Source organism: Lytechinus pictus, chromosome 5, assembly GCF_037042905.1.
Source record: "Lytechinus pictus isolate F3 Inbred chromosome 5, Lp3.0, whole genome shotgun sequence".
NCBI classification, from domain to species: domain Eukaryota; kingdom Metazoa; phylum Echinodermata; class Echinoidea; order Temnopleuroida; family Toxopneustidae; genus Lytechinus; species Lytechinus pictus.
In genome coordinates, this window is record NC_087249.1 from 49,862,802 (window position 1) to 49,887,123 (window position 24,322).

At 35.4% G+C, this 24,322-nt stretch overlaps 1 protein-coding gene across 1 annotated transcript in view; it reads left to right on the forward strand.

Moving 5' to 3' along the window:
- The first annotated feature begins 6,710 nt into the window (after positions 1-6,710).
- The window catches only part of LOC129261142 (medium-chain acyl-CoA ligase ACSF2, mitochondrial-like), a 28,782-nt gene continuing 11,170 nt past the window's right edge, over positions 6,711-24,322 (forward strand). The window contains exons 1-9 of the mRNA XM_054899196.2: positions 6,711-7,143; positions 9,817-9,982; positions 10,623-10,805; positions 11,239-11,357; positions 12,071-12,236; positions 14,543-14,638; positions 16,334-16,482; positions 21,179-21,347; positions 22,632-22,739. Coding sequence (XP_054755171.2) covers positions 6,992-7,143; positions 9,817-9,982; positions 10,623-10,805; positions 11,239-11,357; positions 12,071-12,236; positions 14,543-14,638; positions 16,334-16,482; positions 21,179-21,347; positions 22,632-22,739 — 1,308 coding nt within the window. The 5' untranslated portion in view covers positions 6,711-6,991. The remainder of the gene's footprint in view (positions 7,144-9,816; positions 9,983-10,622; positions 10,806-11,238; positions 11,358-12,070; positions 12,237-14,542; positions 14,639-16,333; positions 16,483-21,178; positions 21,348-22,631; positions 22,740-24,322) is intronic.

Below are 24,322 nucleotides of genomic sequence, written 5' to 3' on the forward strand. Positions count from 1 at the left end.
CACATGTCTTGATTGCGCAATACCCTGTCACTATACACCGCCCCCCCCCCCCCCGCACCACCACCAAAGAGCATTTCGTTGCACTGTCCCCAGTTTGGGGGAAACGAAGCGAAATTAAATAGGGAAAGGGAGGAATAGAAAGATAGGAAAGGGGAATGATGGAGAGAGAAAGAGAATGGAAAGATAGAGAAGGGAAAGGGAGATCGATATGATAGAAAAAAAATAGATAGATATATATATATATAGAGGAAGCAATTAATGGAAATTAAGATAAGAGAGGGGGGCAAAAGGAAGGAAAAGAGAGAAGACCAGGGGGATAAGAAAACGGGGGAAACGGAACTGAACTTGACTATAGGACTTGACACAGGCTGTTGGCCTGTGGGATGGCCTTGCACCCCCTCATCCAAAGAGGATATAATAATATGTAAAATGAAAGAGTTTAGGGGCAGGATCGAGGTTACCGCTCCCAGAAATAAAGAGCTAAACAAGGATAAGGAGAAAAGAGATGGAATAAAGAGAGAAAGAAAAATAAAAGGAAGAAGAAAAAAAAATTCAAATCATATTGGGCGAAAGACAAGTAGCATGCATGTGCCTGGAGTTTTTAATTCCCCCCCTTTAGGAGTATTATAATATAGGAAAGTAAATTGAATGATACCCCCAACTATTTTTTTAAATGTAGGTCTATATATCAGTTTCAGTTTTGTTTATTTTCATATCTCACAAAATATTGAATACAATTTAACGTCCGATCAAAATAAATATAAATCAATACATCGCAACAATATAGATAAGACAATGGTTATAACATTTGAACGTTCCAGATTGGAAAAAGGTATATCAATAAAATGAGGATATGACGGGTAAACTATTAGAATGCAGAGCTTGTAATTTATAGTTTGCTATATAAAGTATTGTCAATTGTAGGCCCTATATGCTACAAAAAAAAAAGAAAGAGAGACATATATTTTGTTTGAAATACAAGTTTTCAGTTAACGCTTAAAAGTATGTAAGGAAATTGAATTTTTAAGGTCAGTTTGTAAATCATTCTAAATTAATGGACCTGTGACAATTATGTGAAAAAGCAGTACGAGTAAGTGGAAGATGATAATAATGACTTTGACGAGTAGGATAACTACAAGAATCTTGTCATTCCTTCTAAATAACTTTAAAGGAGAATGAAACTCTTGGAGCAAGTTAGCTTTTGTGAAAGCAGAAAAATCAAAGAATAAGATCAACAAAAGTTTGAGTAAAATAGGACTAGCAATAGAAGAGTTATGAGCATTTGAATGTCGAGATCACTAATGCTATGGAGATCCTCCCATTGGCAATGCGACCAAGATCTATGATGTCACAGATGAACAGCTCTCCCCTTTTGGACACTGAAAATAAACCCCAAAACATCTCTTTTTGCTCATTCTAATCATATGACAAACGATTCATCAATGATATAATGTCGTGAAACCTCTGTACTTGTCCTCTCATAAAGAGAACACCTCACCTTGTGATAGACTCTATAAAAGTGAGAATATAAGTGAAATAAGTACTAAAGTAATGAGAGAGTTGTACGTGTGTGACATCACAGATCTTGGTCGCATTGCCAATGGGAGGAACTACATGGCATTAGTGATCTCAATATTCAAATGCTCATAACTTTCTTATTATTCATTCAATCTTCCTCAAACTTTCAACAATATGTTTCTTTGATTTGTCTCTTTGATATGGATTCAGCTGGTTTCAAGGGTTTCATTCTCCTTTAAGGAAGAAACTGTTTATGGTATGCAATTTTTTCTTTATTGGACAAGATTATTTCTTTATTTTTACGTATCGCATACTATTTAGGCTTATACCAAAATGTTTCTACTCTCGCTTTACGTTCCCATTATTTGTTTAACTAAGGTATTTTTTCATCTGTAAAATACTCAAATCTGATGTTGTTTGAAGGTTTGCATGGTGGTATGTACAATCGCTGATGTGGTTTACGGTACACCATGTGAAGTGTTGTAGAAACAGTGGATAGGAGAAGAGAAGAAATGGATGGGCTTGAAAGTGGAGATTTGAGAGTAGAGTATTCTTTCTTGAAAGTAGTCCTGAAAAGGACTGTAAACCAGGAAAGATTGATGAGTTGAGAACAGCTTGAGTAGTAGAAAAAAAAAAAAAAAAAAAAAAAATTAGACATGTGTGAAGAATTGATATAGTTGTGGTTTTTATTCATGTTCAAATGTCCTTTGATATTACTATGTTCATGTACACTATATGTGATTCAAGATGCAGTGTTAAGTTGCAAAATGTGGAATCCGTGTAATAACATTTAAAATGTTACACGTTATACATTCTTTTTTTTTAATGTCTTTGTGTACTCTGAAACAAAGGTGACCATTCTCAATTGTGAAGATGTTATTTTTTTTCATAAATAGAGAATAAGTACTTCTCAGTCAGAGTGTTGTGTATGCATTCCTTTTAAATAGTTGCCAAAAAAAAAAAAATTAGACATGTGTGAAGAATTGATATAGTTGTGGTTTTTTACCTAAGGGACAGATGTTGTACATGTATGTGTTTAAGTTGTTTGACACTTTAATGTTACCAGAATAGCCATGTGAAAAGCATGACATGTTATTATTCAGTTTTAGATACTGAAGGTACAAAAAAAAAAAAAAAAAAAAAAAATCTTTAACCAGTGCTCATACCAAATATCCCATCTTTCCAGTAAAGTTATGAAGAAAACAGTGTTTGAACCATTTTACACAAGTTAGTACCGACTGAGTGAATTATGATAATAGAAGTGTATAACAACAGTTGCTTATTATACAGGACATAATTAATGTGAAGTCAGTTATGCAAATTACACATAGATATCTGTTCAGTTTTATTACAACCATAGTAATGATATGGTAAAAAATCAATTCATATGGATGTTTAATTGCCTGATGGTGCACACAAGGATATATATAAATTAGAAAGGTTATCTCACTCTTATTCTTAAAAAAAAGGGGGATGTAACATCTGGAGATATTTTCCTTTATGTTTGTATATTCAGGAACACACTATTAAAAAGACCAAAGTATGTATCATGGAGTTGATGTTTATATGATGTATCTTGGAGTTGATGTTTATATGATCTGTTGGAACACACAGTATATTTCAATGCTGGCTTGAGTCGGCGAGTAGAGACGATGAGTAGTAGAGAGACTCGACGTTTCGGGCAGGTTGACTGTCCGTCTTCAGGAGTGTACCTAGACACTTCACATGGTGTACCGTAAACCACATCAGCGATACTCAAATCTGTTGTTTCGTTTCTATATATATAATTATACATTCTCTTCAGGAATGCTAATATGCTGCTTAAAATGTCTCATTTTTAGGTCATGAGAAGAGGACCTTGCGCTTCGATCGTGCTCGCATGCATGGGTGTCGATCACGGGGGGGATGGGGGGGATATATCCCCCCCAATATTTCAAGTGGGGGGGATGGCCTGTATTATCATCCCCCCCCCCAATAATTCAGGGTAGAAAAATTGTAATAATGATGATGAAAAAATGAAAAGTTTTATAATGATGATTATAGTATGCCATCAATCAGTTTGTTTCCCTCGCAATATTGTTATTAAATAAAAACATTCTTTTCCAGGGCTTTTAAACAGATGGGTGGAGGTTCAAGATGAAAAAGAATGAAATGTTTATGTACCGGTATATGATATTTTTTAAACACATGACTTAAAAGGACCCCGACGAAAAAAAACTTTTGTTGATTGGGTGTTCCATCCCACCAGTGGTGAATAAATAAATTTTAAGAAATCAATTAATTCAAAAGGGTGGAAAAATAAACGGGTGGAAAAGGGTGGCAAGATAAACAGGGAAACCTCCATGGACGTAAATCCTAAAGGGGTAGATCTTGAAAAAGTACAAAAAACTTTTCTCAGATTTACCCCTCCCCACATCCAAGTGCATGATGTTTGTCCCATTTAATCTACAACCCTTTTGAATATTAAACATTTTATCATGTGACCCCATCAGATACCTCTCATGAAAATATTGAGGTTCAGTGAGCTCAATATAATATGATCATATTTTTACAATGCCCATCCAATCGGCTGACAAAAAAAAAACGAGGAAAAGGAGAAAAAGAGGGAGAGAGGAAGGGAATGTAATGGGAAAGAAGAAATTATTGTTCATTATGATGTTAGATTATACTATAATTCTGTTATATTACATAAAACGCATTTTTCATAACTTTATGAAACATAATTTTATTAGGGCCCATGTCTTCATTGTTCCTGGTGCTCACATTGTCTGTTTAACTTTAACGAGATATATAATCCTGTGGCACTAAAACCTCCTGTTTTCAATATACTTCCTCGCACTTCGAATTATTATTTTATGTGCAATAGTATGCTTCTTTTCATGACTACTCAAAGTGATTGCCACATTTTAAGGTCTTAATATAAAACATTTCTTGTTTCTAGATGACTGTGGTGAGATATGTAGTGGATTCCTTAAATATAGTCCTTAAAATCTCCCTGTTTGGGGTCAATATATACAAAAATTTCAGCTCGTGCTTCGCGCTCGCATTGTTTAGCGAGACAGGTAAGTATCATGATTACAAAAAGTTGATAATAATGTCCCTTTTTACGTCCGAATATCAAAAATTTTAAGCTCGCGCTTCGTGCTCGCATTATTTCATCAGTGAGATACATATCTGTTTAATATATGGCACTGTCCTTAAAGTGTGTCTATTAGGTCAGTATACCTGGCAACTGAGCGCGCTTCGCGCGCTCACTAAGTGACTCAAAATTTTTGCTGGTGCCCCCCAATGCCATGACCCACGGTACGCCACTGGGCTTACTTGTAACACAAATTGAATTTTGTGATTTTAGTGGGGGTAATATTGAAAGATGCACATCCACAAGAATATTTGTGTCAATCATCCCCCCCAACCAAGAATACCGATCGACACCCATGCTCGCATGTTACTTTTGGTCAGTGGCCTATGAGTGATTGTATTACCGACCGGCCTTGTATTACCGAACGCGCGCATCATACACGTCATAAAATAATTTCATACGCTCAAAACTTTGCAACATTCTTCCAAAGAGAAACTGAATAGAAAGATGATGAAAAATGGTCAAAAACACATTTTCAAAGTCTTTCTAAAAACAATAAGATATGGTAAAAAACCCTCATCGGTGATTTAGGTGTTTTCTCAACTTTTTCCATAGAAAACACACGTTTGGTAATATGATACCTTTTTCAAGTGACCAAATATTTCACATGCGAAGAGGTGTTCGATTGGAAGCTAATATCGTAAAACAGAAAAAAGATTTCGGCCAAATTTTTACATATTTATATTTTTTAGGTAATTGTGTATTTATGTTAAAAGTTTGGTGAATTTTATGAGAATAATGTGTTTGATATGATTGAATTCATGCCAGTGTTCGGTAATACGATCCACTACCATATATACATGAATTCAAACACTCTATATTAATATATATTGTAATTGTATGCAAAATCAGTATGTTCCAAAATTAACATTAAAACAACAAAGTGAAATTAAAATTGCAGGTGCATGTGGAACAGTGAAGGGTCGACAGAAAAACCGAACTAGCATAGCTTATTGCAATTTTAAGCCAACATGCGGTAGATCTGCACATTATTTGCATGATTAGTCTTAATTTCCTAACTCTCATCATAAGTCCCCGCCCCGGGTCCCCACCCCAATATCAGAATATCAGAATATTTGAAGTAAAATTTCTGTGTCATATACTTTTTATCGTGAATTTATTCCTCCTTCGATTTAGTCATTACCAATATCTTCATCATGACCACCATCATCTCCATGGCCTTCATCATCATCATATCACCGTCACCCTCAGCTTTATCATCTTCATACTATAATATTGCATGAATTCATGTTTCGTATTTGAAAATGTATGCCCATTCTGCTTTATAAATGTATTAATTAATTCAATTAGTATAAGTTTGGGATTGTCATTTTTTCAAGCAATCTGCTCATGATGACAATCCTTCTCCTGCAAATTGTGAATATCATATAGTTAATCATTTTTGTCTGAAATTATCTTTTTAATACTCTTTATTTATGATTCATGCCAAAAATGCTAGCATATTATGTTTATTATGTTATGAAAAATGTATTATACGAATGTTATGGATGCAGAAGAAAACAATAAATCAAATCAAAAATCAAATCAATACTGGATCCGTCCCATGGCTCTTGGCATTTGGAAGCCCTTTTTTTTAGGTCCCCCCCCCCAAAAAAAAAAAATGTGACGATAAAATCACGGAGCTATTGAGCTATTCTGTAATAGCTCTATGATAAAATCATGAAATGTGGCCCCAAGCCAGTGGCATAATGAGCCAAAAACTTTAAGGGGGCCAGATCTGTAACGGGGCAAACTTTGTAAAACGTTAAAAGTACAAAAAAATTCGACATTTTTATTACAAAAATAAAATTTTGTGATAGATTTGATTTGGCATAATGTTAAAAAATAGTATTATTTCACCCTTCTCTCTTTCCTTTTCTTTACTTATAGGCCCTATTCTATTTTTCTTTCTATTTGTCGTGATTTTGTTAAGTAATGCAGTCTACTTCTTATCATCCTTCTAATTTTATGATACATTATGATATGAAAGGAGAGCTCTACCACCCGGCCCCGCCCCTATCCTATATAGGCCTAGATTATTTTGTGCCGCCGGATTCTCGCAATCCAGCGATCCGAATCATCCGATCCCAAGTACCGTACGTACAGTACAGGGACATCTAGCTATCGCTAGCCGCGCCGGCGCGAGATGCTGTGTAAACTGTTTCTTTAGTGGTTGTCCGTCATTCGTCCGGTGGTTGTCTATTTTTTAAAGCTTCTTATTACTTTATATTTGCTGACCATTTGTAAAAAACTGCAGGAACATTTTCACAAATACATACTTTTGTTATTAATTTTATTCGTTTGAGCTGACAAACTTAACAAATCCCAACAATAATGCTAAGATTGCGGACTTTCGTACCACTCGGGAGGCGTGGCTCCGCTGCCGGTCTTTCATCCACCACCAACAGTTCCACCCCACGCCGAAGCTCCAGGCGTGATTGTTATCATCTTCCCGTTGCACCGACAGGCCGCTTTCTTACTACGAGGTACAGTTGTCTCGACTTGCATTTTAAATTTTTGCTGAACCACATTTCAAACTTATTTCTCTTTATAGATTTCTTCGGCATCAGGTTCTTTCCTATGATTTTGCAAAGAACAGTTCATTATCTTTTGTGCATGAAGAAAAGAATTTCTAAACAAGGAAAATCAAAGTAATATAAAGACAAATGTTGTACTAAATTAGTCTAGTAAAGTAGAAATAAGAGAATGTAAGAATAGATTAGACGAATTCAGGTAACAATAAATAATAATAAGCAAGCTAGGGGCTATGGCTTTTTTAAGCAGTTAAGATATTCATTAATTTCTCAAATTTCTAGGCCTGTATTCTGAAGTCTAACTCTGTTAAAATTATGGGAAGCCGAACGTTTCAAAATTTTGTGTACAGTGATTGCCCGGGGGGGGGCCACTTACATTGACGAGTGGATACCATGCGCGACCAAAAAAACACGTAAAAGGGATGTCTTTTTCAAGATAGGGCACGTTACATACGTAACGTGATAAGGGTGTCAAAAACACAAAAATAATGAAAAAAGGGTATATATTTCGCTAGGAAAGCTACGTGTTTAGGGTCAAATTTGCGGGGATGATAAAACAAAATTAAAATGTTTTCCGAAATGTTTTTAAAGGATGTCCTTTTTGCCCCCACACTACGTGTTTAGTGTCCGATTTTCGCAAGGTGTGGAAGGTGGGGCCGTATACTAAACCAAAATTAATGATGCGTAAAGGTAAAACCGACGACCGACGGGCCCATGACATAACAATAAAAATATCGCTGTACTTGTTTAGGGGTTCATTTCAGGGAACACTTGCCAAGAGTATCGTTTTGTTTCCAAAACTTGTTAAGGGTAGGGTTTTACACGCCAATACTTGTTAAGGGGTGCATTTTCAGAATATGGAAAATACGTGTTTAGGGTGCTTTTCGAGACCCCATGGTCGCGCATGGTATCCACTCGTCAATGTAAGTGGCCCCCCCGGGAGTGATTGCTTCTCATGTTTACTGTGCTCTTTGCAAATTTTTTAATGGTGAAGACAACTGTCATACTTATCCCTCCCAGGCAGTTAGTAATGTTTTGGAGTCAAATGAGCTGATACATTGAACCTCTACTGTTGGAGATTTATGTAACAACTGGCTTTCCATAGTTAAACAAATTTTTTAATGGTGAAGACAACTGTCATACTTATCCCTCCCAGGCAGTTAATAATGTTTTGGAGTCAAATGAGCTGATACATTGAACCTCTACTGTTAGAGATTTATGTAACAACTCGCTTTCCATAGTTAAACCACAACTTAAAACCAGAGTTTAAATTAAACCCGACTTCACTCTTCAGAATACGGGCCCTAGAGTCCAGTCTCCAGATCTATAATTTTAAATTGAATTTAAATAAAAAAGTTATGAGTGATCTATCAAAATCACGACTAGATCTACATGTATATGAATAATCCAGTTTCAAGATTGGGTAGCCGGTAGGAAAAAAAATTCAGAAAAGCTTTGCCTTTTTGTGGTCTTTTTATTAAATGAGAGACTGCTATAGAGAATGCTAAAGATGATGAGAATGATGTTTAGAAACATATTTTTCTTTGATAGATTTTTGTCAAACCTTTACCAATATTTTCCTCCAGACGGGTGTATTAATTATGGTATCACGCTCGGTGTCCATCCGTCTGTCCGTCCGTTAACTTTTCCTTGTAAACGTGATAACATCAGTTTGACTAATACCTAGGCTCATCTAATTTGGTGCAGCATGGATCCCAGGAAGCCTGTTGATGTTGAGGTCAAAAGGTCAAGGTCACAGTGACATATTTTCATCTTACCCTTCTGCAGTCCTTGTAAACGCGATAAATTCAGTTTAACTTACCTAGGCTCATATATTTTGGTGTGTATGATACTAGCATGGATCCAAGGAAGCCTATTGATTTTGAGGTCAAAGGTCAAGTTGATATGTTTTTAGCTTACCCTTCTGAAGTCCTGGTAAATGCGATAACTTCAGTTTAACTTAACTAAGGCTCATATAATTTGGTGTGTATGATACATGGATGGATCCCAGGAAGCCTATTGATTTTGAGGTGAAAAGGTCAAAGGTCAAGGTCACACTGACATGTTTCCATCTTACCCTTCTGAAGTCCTTATAAACATGATAACTTCAGTTTAGCTTAACCTAGGCTCATATAATTTGGTGTGTATGAAACTAGCATGGATCCCAGGAAGCCTATTGATTTTGAGGTGAAAAGGTCAAAGGTCAAGGTCACACAGACATGTTTTCATCTTGCCCTTCTGAAGTCCTTGTAAACGCGATAACTTTAGTTTAACGTAACCTAGGCTCGTATAATTTGGTGTGTATGATACTAGCATAGATCCCAGCATTTCCATTGATTTTGAGGTCAGAAGGTCAAAGGTGAAGTCGCCATCTTCCACTTTTCTTGCTTGACCAATAGCTTCATTTTCCGCGTTACAGACGGGCGTATTATGTGCTCGCCTTAGCGACACTCTTGTTTGATCTTTGATGGATTTTCCTCAACCCCTCACCTATACTGTATTGGTTTTTTTTCTGCTATTTTTGCAATAAACTTTTTTTGCAGGGTGAACTTCGCCTTTCAAAGTAGATCATTTGGAAACAATCCATAGAATCACGTTCATTTAACTTTCTTTTGTTTCACTCAGTTGCATCCAGAATCAAAGCTACCGTCAGGCCGATCCCGCCTACCCTCTCCTAGGGAAGACCATTGGTCAGGTTGTAGATGATACAACAGAGAAGTTTCCTGACAGAGAGTATGTCGTCTTCTCAAGAGACAAAGTTAGGAGAACATTTTCACAGTTTAGAGAAGAGGTGAGTTTTATTTTCAACTGTTTTGTATCTGTAGCTCAAAACTTGGCAAATTACATTTCAAAGTAAAATGATGATAATTGGCATTATGACTTTTATCTATTCACTGCCATACTTGGTAGGGGGGGGGGGGGTGCTTGAGATCCCAAATATTTTTTTAACTCTTCATATTGTATTTTCTATTTTTAACATCAGTTGTATCAAGGGGTTGGACATTCCTCCTTTCTCCTTTAATTTGATTTACAGTTTTCTACAATAATTACTGACAAATCCTGAAAACTGGTTACTTAGAAGAATATGTGGATGTTTGCTCGCTTGCTTTGCTCCTTCCAGTTTCCTGTACTCTTGCAAGATTCCAGAAGCTGTAGCCCTTTGAAATTGTTGTACTCAATACGATTTAGTTTTCAGACGGTGCTTTAAAAAAAAGTCCAGTTGCTCAAAAGGAAATTTCAAGAAGGAGGTCTTGTTCCAACTTCCTTTCCTTTACTGCACTGCTGCTTATGGGAGGAAATTAAAATTTGCATTAAAGGGCCTTATCATAATGTGAAAAAAAAAAGATATATGATCATTGTAAAATCAAGAGATATGTCTAAAAAGAAATGACGTCCAAACTATTTAAACAAATTTCTGTTGTGTTCTTTAGTGTGACCGACTAGCAGCTGGATTGCTAGCGATTGGAATTGAGAAAGATGACTGCGTTGGTATCTGGGGACCGAGCACACTTGAATGGGTCCTCACTCAGTTTGCCAGTGCCAGGATAGGTGCCATTCTTGTCAACATCAACCCAGCTTACCGCCAAAATGAACTGGAATACGCCATGAAGAAGGTAGAATTTGAAATGAAAGAGTAGCCTTTTTCCAGGCTTATAATCATTTTGTTTTGACTCAAAGACTTGTGTGTTACCCAGGCATGCCGCTTCAATATACATCATCACAAATTACACAAAGTCTGACTTACACAAGTTTCTAAGAGGCTTTGCAGTGAACGATACCATTCATTTATTGAAACTGAGCTTCATTGTTTTAATAATGCTCTGAAAATATGTTCAATCTGTATATGTATTCATTTTTTTACTCATTCTTCTTAAGTTTTGCTACGAGCAATTACACATTTAATCAGCCAGTATTGTGACATTTCTTGGACATTCTTTAATGTTCTTTAAAGTTCTTTAATTCCACTTTTGAACAAAGACATTTATTTACTTCACTCGTTACGTGAAGTCATCGCCACTGATTCTTTGCTTTAAATTTCTGTTATAGGTTGGTGTGAAGGCTATTGTGTCGGCACAGTCATTCAAAACGCAGAACTATTATGAAATGCTGAATGGAATCTGCCCAGAAATGACTACAGCAACACCAGGGAATATAAAGAGTGAAAAGTAAGTTTATGAAACTCTAAAAACATCCAGCGAATGTTTTATAAAGCTGTTTTAAGTCACAAATTTGCACAAAATTAAACAAATTATAGTTGGGATTATGTCAGTAATGTCGTGCCATAACATTCTAAAGGAGTCTGCAAGCACTGGCTCATATTTGACACGTGAACCTATTATACCATGTCTAGCCACAATACATACATAGTGAGTCTAGTCTCACTACTTCAGCCTCTGCATTTTGCACTATGCAAAATCCAAGGGTCTGTGCCTGCAGACTAGTTCTAAAGAGTGTTTTATCAACTTTTGTAGTCGTGTCAAGTTTCCTTGATTTTGATTGGTTGAGAAGCGCAGTTGTCTGATTGTTAAACCTGGCAACTGTCAGATAAAACATCCAATACGTTCTTTCATGAAGAGCTCCGTCTAATAAGTCAGAGGTATGGAGGGGCAAGCTATCGAATAATTTTCCTGTTATCGCGTTGCAATTTGCTCCTCATTTTTGAAAGACTGCTATGCATAAAGTCTTTTGTATAGCATATTTTTACATAGGACTGGACATTACTTAGTTGAGAGCCTTTCTCTTATGACCAAAAATGCTATTCACATTTGTAAAGCAAAATTATTCCCTGTTGAAGTCTGTGTCAACTCATTTTGATATCTTTACCACAACTGGTTATACCTTTAATCTTGAAACTTTCAAATGCATTTTAACCCCCCAGTCTTCCAATGTTAAAATCAGTGATCATGATGGGCCAAGGGAAATTCCCAGGTGCTTTCAACTTTGACGATGTGATGGACATGGGAAAAGACAATCATTTTCACATTATAGATAAGATGAAATCTGCTCTGCAATTTGACCAGCCTGTCAATATCCAGTTCACATCAGTAAGTATGGATATAATTGATTTTCATTGCTCTATATTTGCTTTTAATTGTTTTACTATCCCTTATAAGATTACTGCTTTGACAAAACTTTGATTGTTTTTTTTGCAGAATTCCTCAATGCCATCCATGTTTTGAGTTATTTTTCATTAATGTTCCTTTATAAATATGCATAAATATATATTATTTGTATTGATATATGACTTCATGGATATTTATTACATCATTGTAACAGTTCATGCTCTCTGTACATTTCATTTTATCAAGGTAGAATTTGCTCCTTATGTTTGCAAAACAGATATTTATGTCTTGTTTGATCAGTCTGTTCAGAATGGAGTCTACCAAAGTAAATACTGAGGATTATATTGCTTGTATAATATACAAAGACTATTAAATTCTTACCAAGAATACATAGCTAAGTGTAGGCTTATTTAAGAGTAGTCTGAAAAACCACAATTTTTAACACTAAGTCAACCCTGTATATTAAGGCCATCCAAGGGCAAAAGAAGAAGTGCCGACTGGAGACAGATGGCCATTATACACAGGTTCTCAAACACATATTACTTTGAAATGGGAGACAATTTTGGGGGTTTCTGAATTCAGGTTTTCACTAAAGACTGGGGGCCTCTACGACAGGTTTGACTGCAATATTTTTCTACAGTATATTATAGTCATTGTCCGCAACTTAATTGAATTATTCTTCTTTGATCAGTTTGTGAACTTTGTCTGACACCATGCTCCTTTATCAGGTATATGTATAGCCAATGCAAACAAAGACATTATCCTAAAGATCCACATACATGTAATTCTGCTGGTACAGCAATCAAATAAATGGTCTTTATATATAAACTGTACGTACTAGTACTTGTACATTGAAATAACACTGGTAAAAATTGCTACCAGACTGTTTTCAGATTGCATACTAACATTACCTAGAGTACATTTGATCAGAGACGTAGCAAGGAAACCTTGTTTGGGTGCAGAATTTTTATGACAAAAAAAAAAGTATATACCGTATATGGCCTATGCTGACGTCAGCTATCGCATAATTTTTTTCACAAAATGGAAATGGTACTCAATTATGGCAGTGAGAATGATCGGTAAACTTTAATCAGTCACTCCGCAGTATTTTTGATTTCTTGAGAGCAACAAGGAAGACCACGTTGAAATAAGTTCACCAGAATCCCGTAACACAAAGGGTAGCGATTAATCGTACGCTTGATTTTCACAATTGATTGTATATTGTAGTCAAAGCAATCAATCATAAAAGTAAAATGTTCTACCTAAAGCTTTGTGTTATGGGCCCCAGGAGTCCATAAGACAAACTTAGCGATTAGGCCTATCGTACAGAGGATTCGAGTGATTGAGTGATTGCCCTTTTCATTTTCATTGTTAACTGATTTTATCTAATTTTGTATCTCATATTCAATGTTACATGTATACATGTAGTACATCTTGATTGTTATGCTAAAATAATGAAAATGCGAATGCAATGAATGAATACAGTAAATCTTGAATGAAAATCTTGAAATAATGATCAGTATAATAAGTCTTCAAAATTGAATGCATATGTCCATCTTGATTGTTTTGCTGAGACGATTAAAATAAGAACTAAATCATGTACCAGTGTCTAAATCTTGAAATCTTGACATGATGATCAATGTAATCAATCTTTATAATAATTAGCCCTACAATTAAACACTAAGCTGATACAGGGCCCTGGAAACTGGGAGATATTAGTTGATTTTGGACACTTGGTGGTCTTTCAATGGTCACATAATAAAACTTAATGATAATAATAATGATGATAATAATAATAATAATAATAATGATAATGATAATGATAATAATTAATAGATGATAAATAATAAATAATAAATAATGAATAATAATAATAATAATGATAATAATAATAATATTAATAGTAATGATGAGTGACAATGATAATAATTATAATGTGAGTTATTTGAGTTGATTTTTTTTCTGCTGGAAATTAATAAATCAGGTAATGAATAGAATTTGATTATTAGACAATCAAAGGAAAAAGAAAAGTACTGGTACTATTTATAAGCAGGTGGTCTACATATACACGAACAGTGTTTATGTGTAATGACAGGATTCTGTAAAGGGGGAAATTATTCAAGGAAAACCAACTTTGCCACTGTAATCTTGATTAGTATGTGGTCACTATAAAAAACAGTTATCACTGTAAATGAAACAAAACCAGAGAAGCAGAATTTTGATTGAAAATATTAAATTAAAATAAAAAGAAGTATATTTGATTGAATTTGTTTTTTTATCTACCACAGGGAACCACTGGCAACCCCAAAGGAGCAACTCTTACTCATCATAATATAGTGAACAATAGCTACTTCATTGGTTCCATCTTGAAATATCATGAAAAGGTAGAGTACTTTGTGCTCATATGATTTTATCACTGGCTATAAAATTCTTTTAGCATAATTTCAATTGAACAAAAGTCACCACAAGATAAATGGATAGATAGATAGATAGATAAATGGTTTATTAATAAAAATCAATACATCATCGCGGCTAAGGCCGAATTGCGATATATTCACAAGGTAATAAATACACAAAAAATATTCAAACAATAACACAGATAATTACAAAATAAATAATACGGATAAAGTATGGTATTGAAAATTACTTGTGTTGTGAGAGAGAAATGGGAAGGAGGAGAGGCAGATAGAGAGAGAGAGGGGGGTGGATAGGGATAGAGAGAGAGAGGGGGGAGTGAAGGGTAGGAGTGGAGCAGAGAGTCAGAAGAATGGAAGGTACAAACATTATGAAGGAGGTGAAAACATGAAGTTGTAAGGCTGCGAAATTTTACGTAAGAATAAACAAAGAAGAATTTGAAAGTAAAATATTATCCTCAACACATATTGGTATAGTGGTCCAGATTATCATTTACCGGTATATAGTTCTTGTACATCAGAGAAAAGCAGTAGTATTTACAATTCAAACTTTCAAAAAAAGAGAGGAAGAGAGATGGATAAAAAAGAGAGGGAGAAATATGGATAGAGAAAGACAAACAACAGGAAGAAAGGAGCTGCAAGGAAGGAAAAGGAATACAACATAGAGATCATACGAGTCCATCAATTAGTAAGTACATTGTAAAATTTAAGAGATTATGGATTTATATCCTCACATGATATGCGCAAGAAAAGTTACCTTTCAAAATTTGTTCAATTCTTGTGTAATACAATAATACCTGATTTTCAAAGATCATATATTTTTAAATGATATTTGATTATATACAAATTGGCTAATTCTATAAGCATGTCAAACAGAATATTTATGTCATCTACAATACTAAAAAACATAATGATTGTATACAAATCCCTCTCCACCACAAGCAAGGAAACAACTATCTGTCATTTTGTATGATTTCTTGTAATCATATATATAAAATTTCATGTTTATTTTGTTTGTCTAATTACTGATCAATTAAGTATTTTTCTACCTGAAACATTTAGCACACATTCTCTCCGTGTACAATTTATACCTCAGTCACATTTGCTCTACGGCGGCCGTACGGCGAGTCGAAAACAGCCGTTTTATTAATTTTAATTGAAACCGCCTATGTGTAGCTGGTACAAAAATGTTAAAACGGCTGTTTTCAACACACGCCGTACGGCCGCCGTAGAACAAATGTGACCGAGGTATTAGTGCATTCTGTGTTCTGGTCGTATTTTAACTTTCAGTTGCTCCCACAGCTGTAAATCATCATTCAAGAGTTTATTTTAAAACACCCCTTGATAAACTTTATAAAATGATATTGTGTGATCAGTTCCTTGAAATGCTTATATGCTGTTAAAAGCTACCAGGCTAATGGGGGCTAATTAGGTCCTTTGAAATTCCATAGAGACCGTATGTGCACTACATGATTGTATTTCTTTGTAGGGAGCCTAGGATTGGAGTACTTATCCCCCTATACGATTAGTGGGAGGTTCTCTATGTGACATGGTCTATGGGAACACTTCTAACATACATGTAATTCATCTTCTGTATCTTTATGAAAATGGCCCCAAGATCAATGATGATAAAGTGATATTATATTATGTTGTATTTTGTTGTAGGAGCATCGGATAGGAGTGCCGGTCCCCCTATACCATTGTTTTGGGATGGTAGGAGGTTCTCTCTGTGCCATGGTTCATGGTAATACTTGTGTGTTCTCTTCCCCCAGCTTTGAACCTGAAGCTAGTCTGAGAGGCATCCAAGAAGAAAAGTAAGGAAAAAAAAACCAACCTTTGCTGGGAAAAAGAAGTTACTTAGGGGCTATGGGCGATTTAGCCCCTGAAATGCTCAAAAGTGCCCTGGCAAAATCAAAAGAAGATCCCTGTAATATCTCCACTAACTGCAATGTTAAAGCTTATCCCAACTTGAAGATGTAGCTAGTAGGCTGTGAAAAGTAGGCGCCCCCCCCCCTGAAAAAAAAAATAATAATAAAAAAAAATAATAATGAAATAAAAAAATAATAATAATAACCAAAAATCAACCCTCCCAAAAAACAACATAATAATAATGTTTGCCTAGATGATGTTTTGACGGTTTGCATGGTGGTATGAACAATCGCCAAAGAGGTTTACGGTACACCATGTGTAAAGTCCTGGAAGGACTGAGATAGGAAAAGTGGATAGAAATGGAGATGAAAAAGACAGGTGAGAAAGTGGAGATTTGAATGTTAAATGTGTAATTTATTTCAGGTCTGGGAATGTGGGGACTAAATATCAACTGTGCATAGTATGGCGCTTATTTAATCTTTTCATTTGGTATGCACCAAACCTTAAAATATATAAGACCCTTAAATAAGTTTTTGCGAATACTGTTGGTAGTGATAAGGATGTAATTTGGTTTTGATTGGTTTTCCATTTAGTTTTACATCCTGTTCATATTCCTTTTTTAATTATTTGATATTAATTGACCTTCTGAAGTGTTACTATGATTGTCTCTTTTTTAAAATTCTTTTCGGAATATCTATCAGGAAAAATAATTCAGGATGAGCCGAGGGGAAATACCCACAAATGGCTGTATTTGATAAGAATTTTGATATAAAGAAGTAGATTGATCATCCAAACTTATATCTGAGTCCTCCCTTTCTTCCTGGTTAATCCATTTTATGTGACCTTTTGACTTGACACTTTAAAATAGTTCCTGTTACTTTCGATGAATAGCAACATGCTGCTTCATTTCAATGCTTGCATTCAAATAGGGTTCTTGAAGAATTAATCTCAAAATTTTAGTACCAATTCCCTTTATTTTATATTGATTTTTTTTATCCCCCCCCCCCCATCCACACACATACAAACAGTGAATCCTCTCAAAAGTTAACTTCCCATTTTCTGGCTATACATGTAAATACTTAACAAGTAATAAGATTATTTTTTCCCCTCCCCCTCATAAATATAAACAAAATTTGCAGGACTTGTATACATTAAAAGACCTTTAACTTGTTAAATGCTACAAGATGGTAAAGTTTTTGTAACTTCCAAAGGTTTCCATGTCGAAAGTGCAGAGGTTTCACGCTACACCATGTATTGTTTTTGTGTTAAAGGTGTTTAACATGGTGGGCTTAATTAATATCCTTCTATCTTGGCTTCCATTTTCTTGAGAAAAAAATCTTTTGAAGGGCATTGTTCTTAAAATTACTAATGTCTGGTAAAAATGGGTTTGAAGGATTTTCTACATACTTTTTTGCTTGATTGTCTTTTTATACGCCCGTCTAGACGGAACGTATTATGGTATCACGCTCGGTGTCCGTCCGTCCGTCTGTCTGTTAACTTTTCCTTGTAAACGTGATAACTTCAGTTTGACTTAACCTAGGCTCATATAATTTGGTGTGCATGATACTAGCATGGATCCCAGGAAGCCTATTTATTTTGAGGTCAAAAGGTCAAGGTCACAGTGACATATTTTCATCTTACCCTTCTGCAGTCCTTGTAAACGTGATAACTTCAGTTTAACTTAACCTACATGTAGGCTCATATAATTTGGTGTGCATGATACTAGCATGGATCCCAGGAAGCCTATTTATTTTGAGGTTAAAAGGTCAAGGTCACAGTGACATATTTTCATCTTACCCTTCTGCAGTCCTTGTAAACGTGATAACTTCAGTTTAACTTAACCTACATGTAGGCTCATATAATTTGGTGTGTATGGTACTAGCATGGATCCCAGGAAGCCTATTTATTTTGAGGTTAAAAGGTCAAGGTCACAGTGACATATTTTCAGCTTACCCTTCTGCAGTCCTTGTAAACGTGATAACTTCAGTTTAACTTAACCTAGGCTCATATAATTTGGTGTGTATGATACTAGCCTGGATCCCAGGAAGCCTATTGATTTTGAGGTCAAAGGTCAAGGTCACAGTGACATATTTTCATCTTACCCTTCTGCAGTCCTTGTAAATGTGATAACTTCAGTTTAACTTAACCTAGGCTCATATAATTTGGTATGTATGATACTAGCATGGATCCCAGGAAGCCTATTGATTTTGAGGTTCAAAGGTCAAGGTCACAGTGACATATTTTCATCTTACCCTTCTGAAGTCCTTGTAAACACGATAACTTCAGTTTAACTTAATCTAGGCTCATATAATTTGGTGTAGTATGATACAAGCATGGATCCCAGGAAGCCTATTGATTTTGAGGTCAAAGGTCATAGGTCAAGATCACAGTGACATGTTTTCATCTTACCCTTCTGAAGTCTTTGTAAACGTGATAACTTCAGTTTAACTTAACCTAGGCTCATATAATTTGGTGTGAATGATACTAGCATAGATCCCAGCAATTCTATTGATTTTTTAGGCTAGAAGGTCAAAGGTGAAGTCGCCACCTTCCACTTTTCTCGCTTGACCAATAACTAAATTTTCCGCGTTACAGGCGGGCGTATCATGTGCTCGCCTTAGCGACACTCTTGTTAAGAAATAATCTATACTTTGAACACTTATTGTACATGTATCTGTTCTCTGTTATGCTACTCTGTCTTCTCCCTTTTCCTATGCTCTTGTTTTGTTTTTTGCAAGATGTATCCCATATCTTCATGAAATTGTTTAGTTAGATTTCTAATGTGTCTTGATTGTCATGACTTTAATTTCAATGGTCTATATTCTGAACTCAGGTTTAATTTAAACTCTGGTCTAAGGTGGTTTGACTATGGATACCAAATTGTGACATGTATTGCTGACAGTACAAGTTCAATCTATCACCTCATTTGTCACTCAAATCATTTATAACTGACTAGGAATGATTGCTGAAATAGATCTCTTCATCATTAAGACATGAAAAAAATATAAAAGAAGAGATAGGAAACATGTGTAATCTAAACAGGGAAAAAAATTATTTTTTTTGGGGGGGGCTCCATTTTAAATTTTTTGTCAAATTTCGGGGGCTCCATTTCTACCTTTCGGGGCCTACTTTTTGCATTTCGGGGGCTCTTTTTTAATGCTACTTTTTTGTATTTTGAGGAATACCTGTTCACTTATTAATGAATTATTACTTTTTGTTTAATATTGTATGATATTTTAAGTTATTTTTTTCATGCTTAGAATCTTGGGTGTGTGTGTGTGTGTGTGTGTGGGCGTGACTGTGAGTTGGGCTTGGATATAAATGAATTCAATATCTAATTTGTACTCCATCTATTCCAGTACAATACCCTGTACTCGGCCATGTACATGTAATAAAGGCCCACATACCCTAACTTTTCGTGAAGTTCTTTGAAAACGCAGATCTCCATGAAAATTGCATTTCTCTATGGGGGAGTCTAAATTTGGTGAGAATGTATTCATTAAGAACTTAAATATACATGACAATGAAGAAATCATCAAACTTTATTGGCAGTTTTGAATAATATACCTGAAATGTAAACTCTGTCTGAAACAGAAAATCACCATCATTGAGGCCTTTACTGAGCGAATTGTCCCCCTGAGCTCTGGCAGAGAGACGGAGCTCAGACTGGCTAGCTAATACAAGCACCAATGTGTGCGCCTGCCGCCGGCCTTGTAAAACAGATGGAGCTTTGTTTGATGATTTATTGTCTGATATTTACCACATCCCCGAGAAAAATAAAACAAATGATTTTTAAGTTATAATTAATAAATAAGGTAAGTTATTTTGGATGTTAAGAGGCCATTTTGAAAAGCAAAGCCGAATGACAACTCACCAATGATAGGTTACTAGACTCTGGGATTTATTTCCTGTGTAATTCGAATTATTTTATCACAGAATTGTGATATCTGTAGTGGAAACATGCATTAGAAATTGCACATGGTGGTAGTCATAATGGACCCCTATACATGCAACTGTTTCCCGACCGTCGCGTTGATTTTTTTTCCATACATGGTACCATGTGTGTGGAAATACGTGGTACAGAAAAAAAGACGCAACTTCTGAATTTGAAACTGCGCTCCTCGCTATTTTCAAGGCTTATTCATGATTTTGAGTGTGGATTTTGGATGATTTTTAAATGGTAAGCGGAGCTCAAGCATATGGCGCTAGTGGGTCATTGAGTTGTTGTCACTCGGCAATAATTTCGGGGGCGACATTCAGATTTTATGTCGCCCCCGAAAGCATGATTTTGGGTGATTTCGAGGGCGACTCTAGGCATTTCTGGGGCGAATTCGCCTGCCGCCCCCGTGTATTTTTTTCACTGAATCTAAATGCAATTTTGAAATTTTTGGCTTCCCATAATTTTAACACAGAGTTAGACCATGGTCTATAAAATTAACACGGACTTCAGAATATACATGTAGACCACAGTGTTAAATGTGCTATACAGCATCAATCTATTATTTTTGGTGATTAATTTCATGGCAGTGAATTAAATTGTATAAATTGACTAAAATATATTATTTGTAAACGAGTAATTTATATTGAATTTTTCTATTTTGATAAATTGAAATTAAAATTGCTCTCTCTTATGTTTTTCAGGGTAACATCACAGTATGGCACCCCCACCATGTTCATCGACATGTTGAACCATCCAAACTTCAGTCAGTACGACATGAGTAGCCTCTCAACCGGGATCATGGCCGGATCTCCGTGCCCCATCGAAACCATGAAACAAACAAGAACACTCATGAATATGAAAGACGTCACAGTGAGTGGATTCATGCCTGAATAATATTACCTAGAACATGTGTTTGAGGTATCATTATATGGCTCATAGTCTATGGGAGAGATGATAATATTAGATTTCAGGGTCATGAGGTCAAAACTAACAGATGTTATTACGTACCTGAAAATATCTTGTTCTCATGATAACTGAAGAGCCGTTTGAGGATTCAGTTACCGGTATAAACTATTCATTTATGAATAGATAAGTGACAATGATCTGATTAGCTTTTGAGGTCAAAAGATGTCACTCTTTTGAAATATTGGAAGTTGCAGTGTAGGTGTGTAATATCTAGTAATGGTGTGGACATCAAGTTTGACTTTAATCCTCTGTTGAGTTCTTATAGAAATGTGAATTTTACCTTTGAGGATATGTAGAACTTTATCTAAGCAGTATCATATTATTTTTTTTCGTTAAAAAGGGCCGTTGAGCATCGGGGGCTTGTAACAAACAATGATTCTGTGGTTAAATGTAACCAGCACCCTGGACCAGGATTTGAGACTGGTTAAATGTAACCAGCACCCTGGACCAGGATTTTGAGACTGGTTAAATGTAACCAGCACCCTGGACCAGGATTTTGAGACTGGTTAAATGTAACCAGCACCCTGGACCAGGATTTTGAGACTGGTTAAATGTAACCAGCACCCTGGACCAGGATTTTGAGACTGGTTAAATGTAACCAGCACCCTGGACCAGGATTTTGAGACTGGTTAAATGTAACCAGCACCCTGGACCAGGATTTTGAGACTGGTTAAATGTAACCAGCACCCTGGACCAGGATTTTGAGACTGGTTAAATGTAACCAGCACCCTGGACCAGGATTTTGATACTGGTTAAATGTAACCAGCACCCTGGACCAGGATTTTGAGACTGGTTAAATGTAACCAGCACCCTGGACCAGGATTTTGATACTGGTTAAATGTAACCAGCACCCTGGACCAGGATTTTGAGACTGGTTAAATGTAACCAGCACCCTGGACCAGGATTTTGAGACTGGTTAAATGTAACCAGCACCCTGGACCAGGATTTTGATACTGGTTAAATGTAACCAGCACCCTGGACCAGGATTTTGATACTGGTTAAATGTAACCAGCACCCTGGACCAGGATTTTGATACTGTTTCGGTTCTATTCAGCAAACTTCTGTTTACCGGTAGTTTGATGGTTATAGCATCTACTGCTTTACATTCTGATAATCCTCCCTTTCTACTTAATGCATTCACAAGTATTCGCCTGTAACCTTGCGTTTATCATTCTTATTTTTGAATAGATTTGCTATGGTTTGACTGAGGTTAGCCCTGTTATCTGCCAGACCGAGATGCACGACCCTGTAGATCTGAGGGTATCTACAGTTGGAAAGCCCGCTCCACACAATGAGGTAAAAAACCATTAATTGAAATAAATGAATGGAGGTACAATATGAATTTAGCTTTCCAATGGCTATGCATCCTATTTCTTTTCTTTGGTCTTCTAGTTTAAAGAGATGGTCCAGGCTGGAGATATTTGTATCTCAATAACTAGAGAAAAATTCACGGAGCAAAATACTAAAAATTTGATCAAAATCGGATAACAAATAACGAAGTTTTTGAATTTTAAAGATATGCATTATTCCGGTGAAACAGTTCTAGGCATGTCTTTGTGAATATTCATTAGGCGGGCTGATGATGTCATATCTCCACTTGTTCTTTTGTATTTTATTATGTGAAATTAGGTTAATTCAATTTTTTTTTCTACCAAGAACTAAAACAATTCAATTGACAACTGATTAAGTGCATTAGTTATTTATTGCCACTACTTATTTCATCATAATGGAGATACATCATTTACAGATGTATGAAAAATGAAACCATTATGATTTCATGTAATAACATAAGAAAAAGGAAAGTGGGGATGTGACATCATCAGCCCACCTAATGGATGTTCATGACGATGTGCATATAACTGTTTTCACTTTAAATTTTAAATTCAATAACTTAGTTATTTTTTATCCTATTTTGATAAAATTTTCAGCATTTTGCTCTGTGAATTTTATTCTATTTATTTAGATATAAATACTTTCAGCCCGGACCATCCCTGTAATGCTCTTTCTTTATAGGAAAACAAGAGATATATATATATATATATATATTATATATATATATATATATATATATATATATATATATATATATATATATATATATATATATATACATGTATATATATATATATATATATATATACAAATTTATATATATATACAAATATATATATATATATATATATATATATGATATTGATAATTGAAAGCATGGAAGTATGTGCAGCAGATACTCTGGGCGCATCTTAATGTTGTGGTGTCATCACAACTGATGCTGAGATGCCTTACAAAGCTCTTGGAGAACTGCAGTAGAGAATACACCACTATTGGGGGGGGGGTCTGGAATGGTGAAGCCAAGACGAAGGAGGGCATTGATGAGATGTTTTCAATGATTGTTTTGATGATAATAATTATTATTTATTCGGCAAATAATGCAAAAATACATTTCAGTATAAACAATACAAAATAAGAATTATCAACCATTGGAACGCCAGGGACAGAAAAAGTTAACTGAATTACTGTGGCATGAAGCCTCCTGTCCCAATTCCAATGGTTGATTTACAATATATATTAAAACTAAACAATAATAAAGGGGTGTAGCATGCGATTAATGAAATATATAAATAAATTTAGTTACTTGTCACTGAAAATGAGTGGAAATGACGGGGGCAAGAGAAGAAAGCTGAAGGTGACAAAGAGAAAGGAAAGGAGAGATGCACACTGATGTACTTTTCTACAATCATAATATTTTGAAGGTCGGTGATTTATATAGTTATAATCTTGGAAAGCTTATGTATACTTTAGATAGAAATGAACTACCAAATATTTTTCATTCCATGTTCACTAAAAATGTCAATATTCATCATTATCCAACAAGGTCC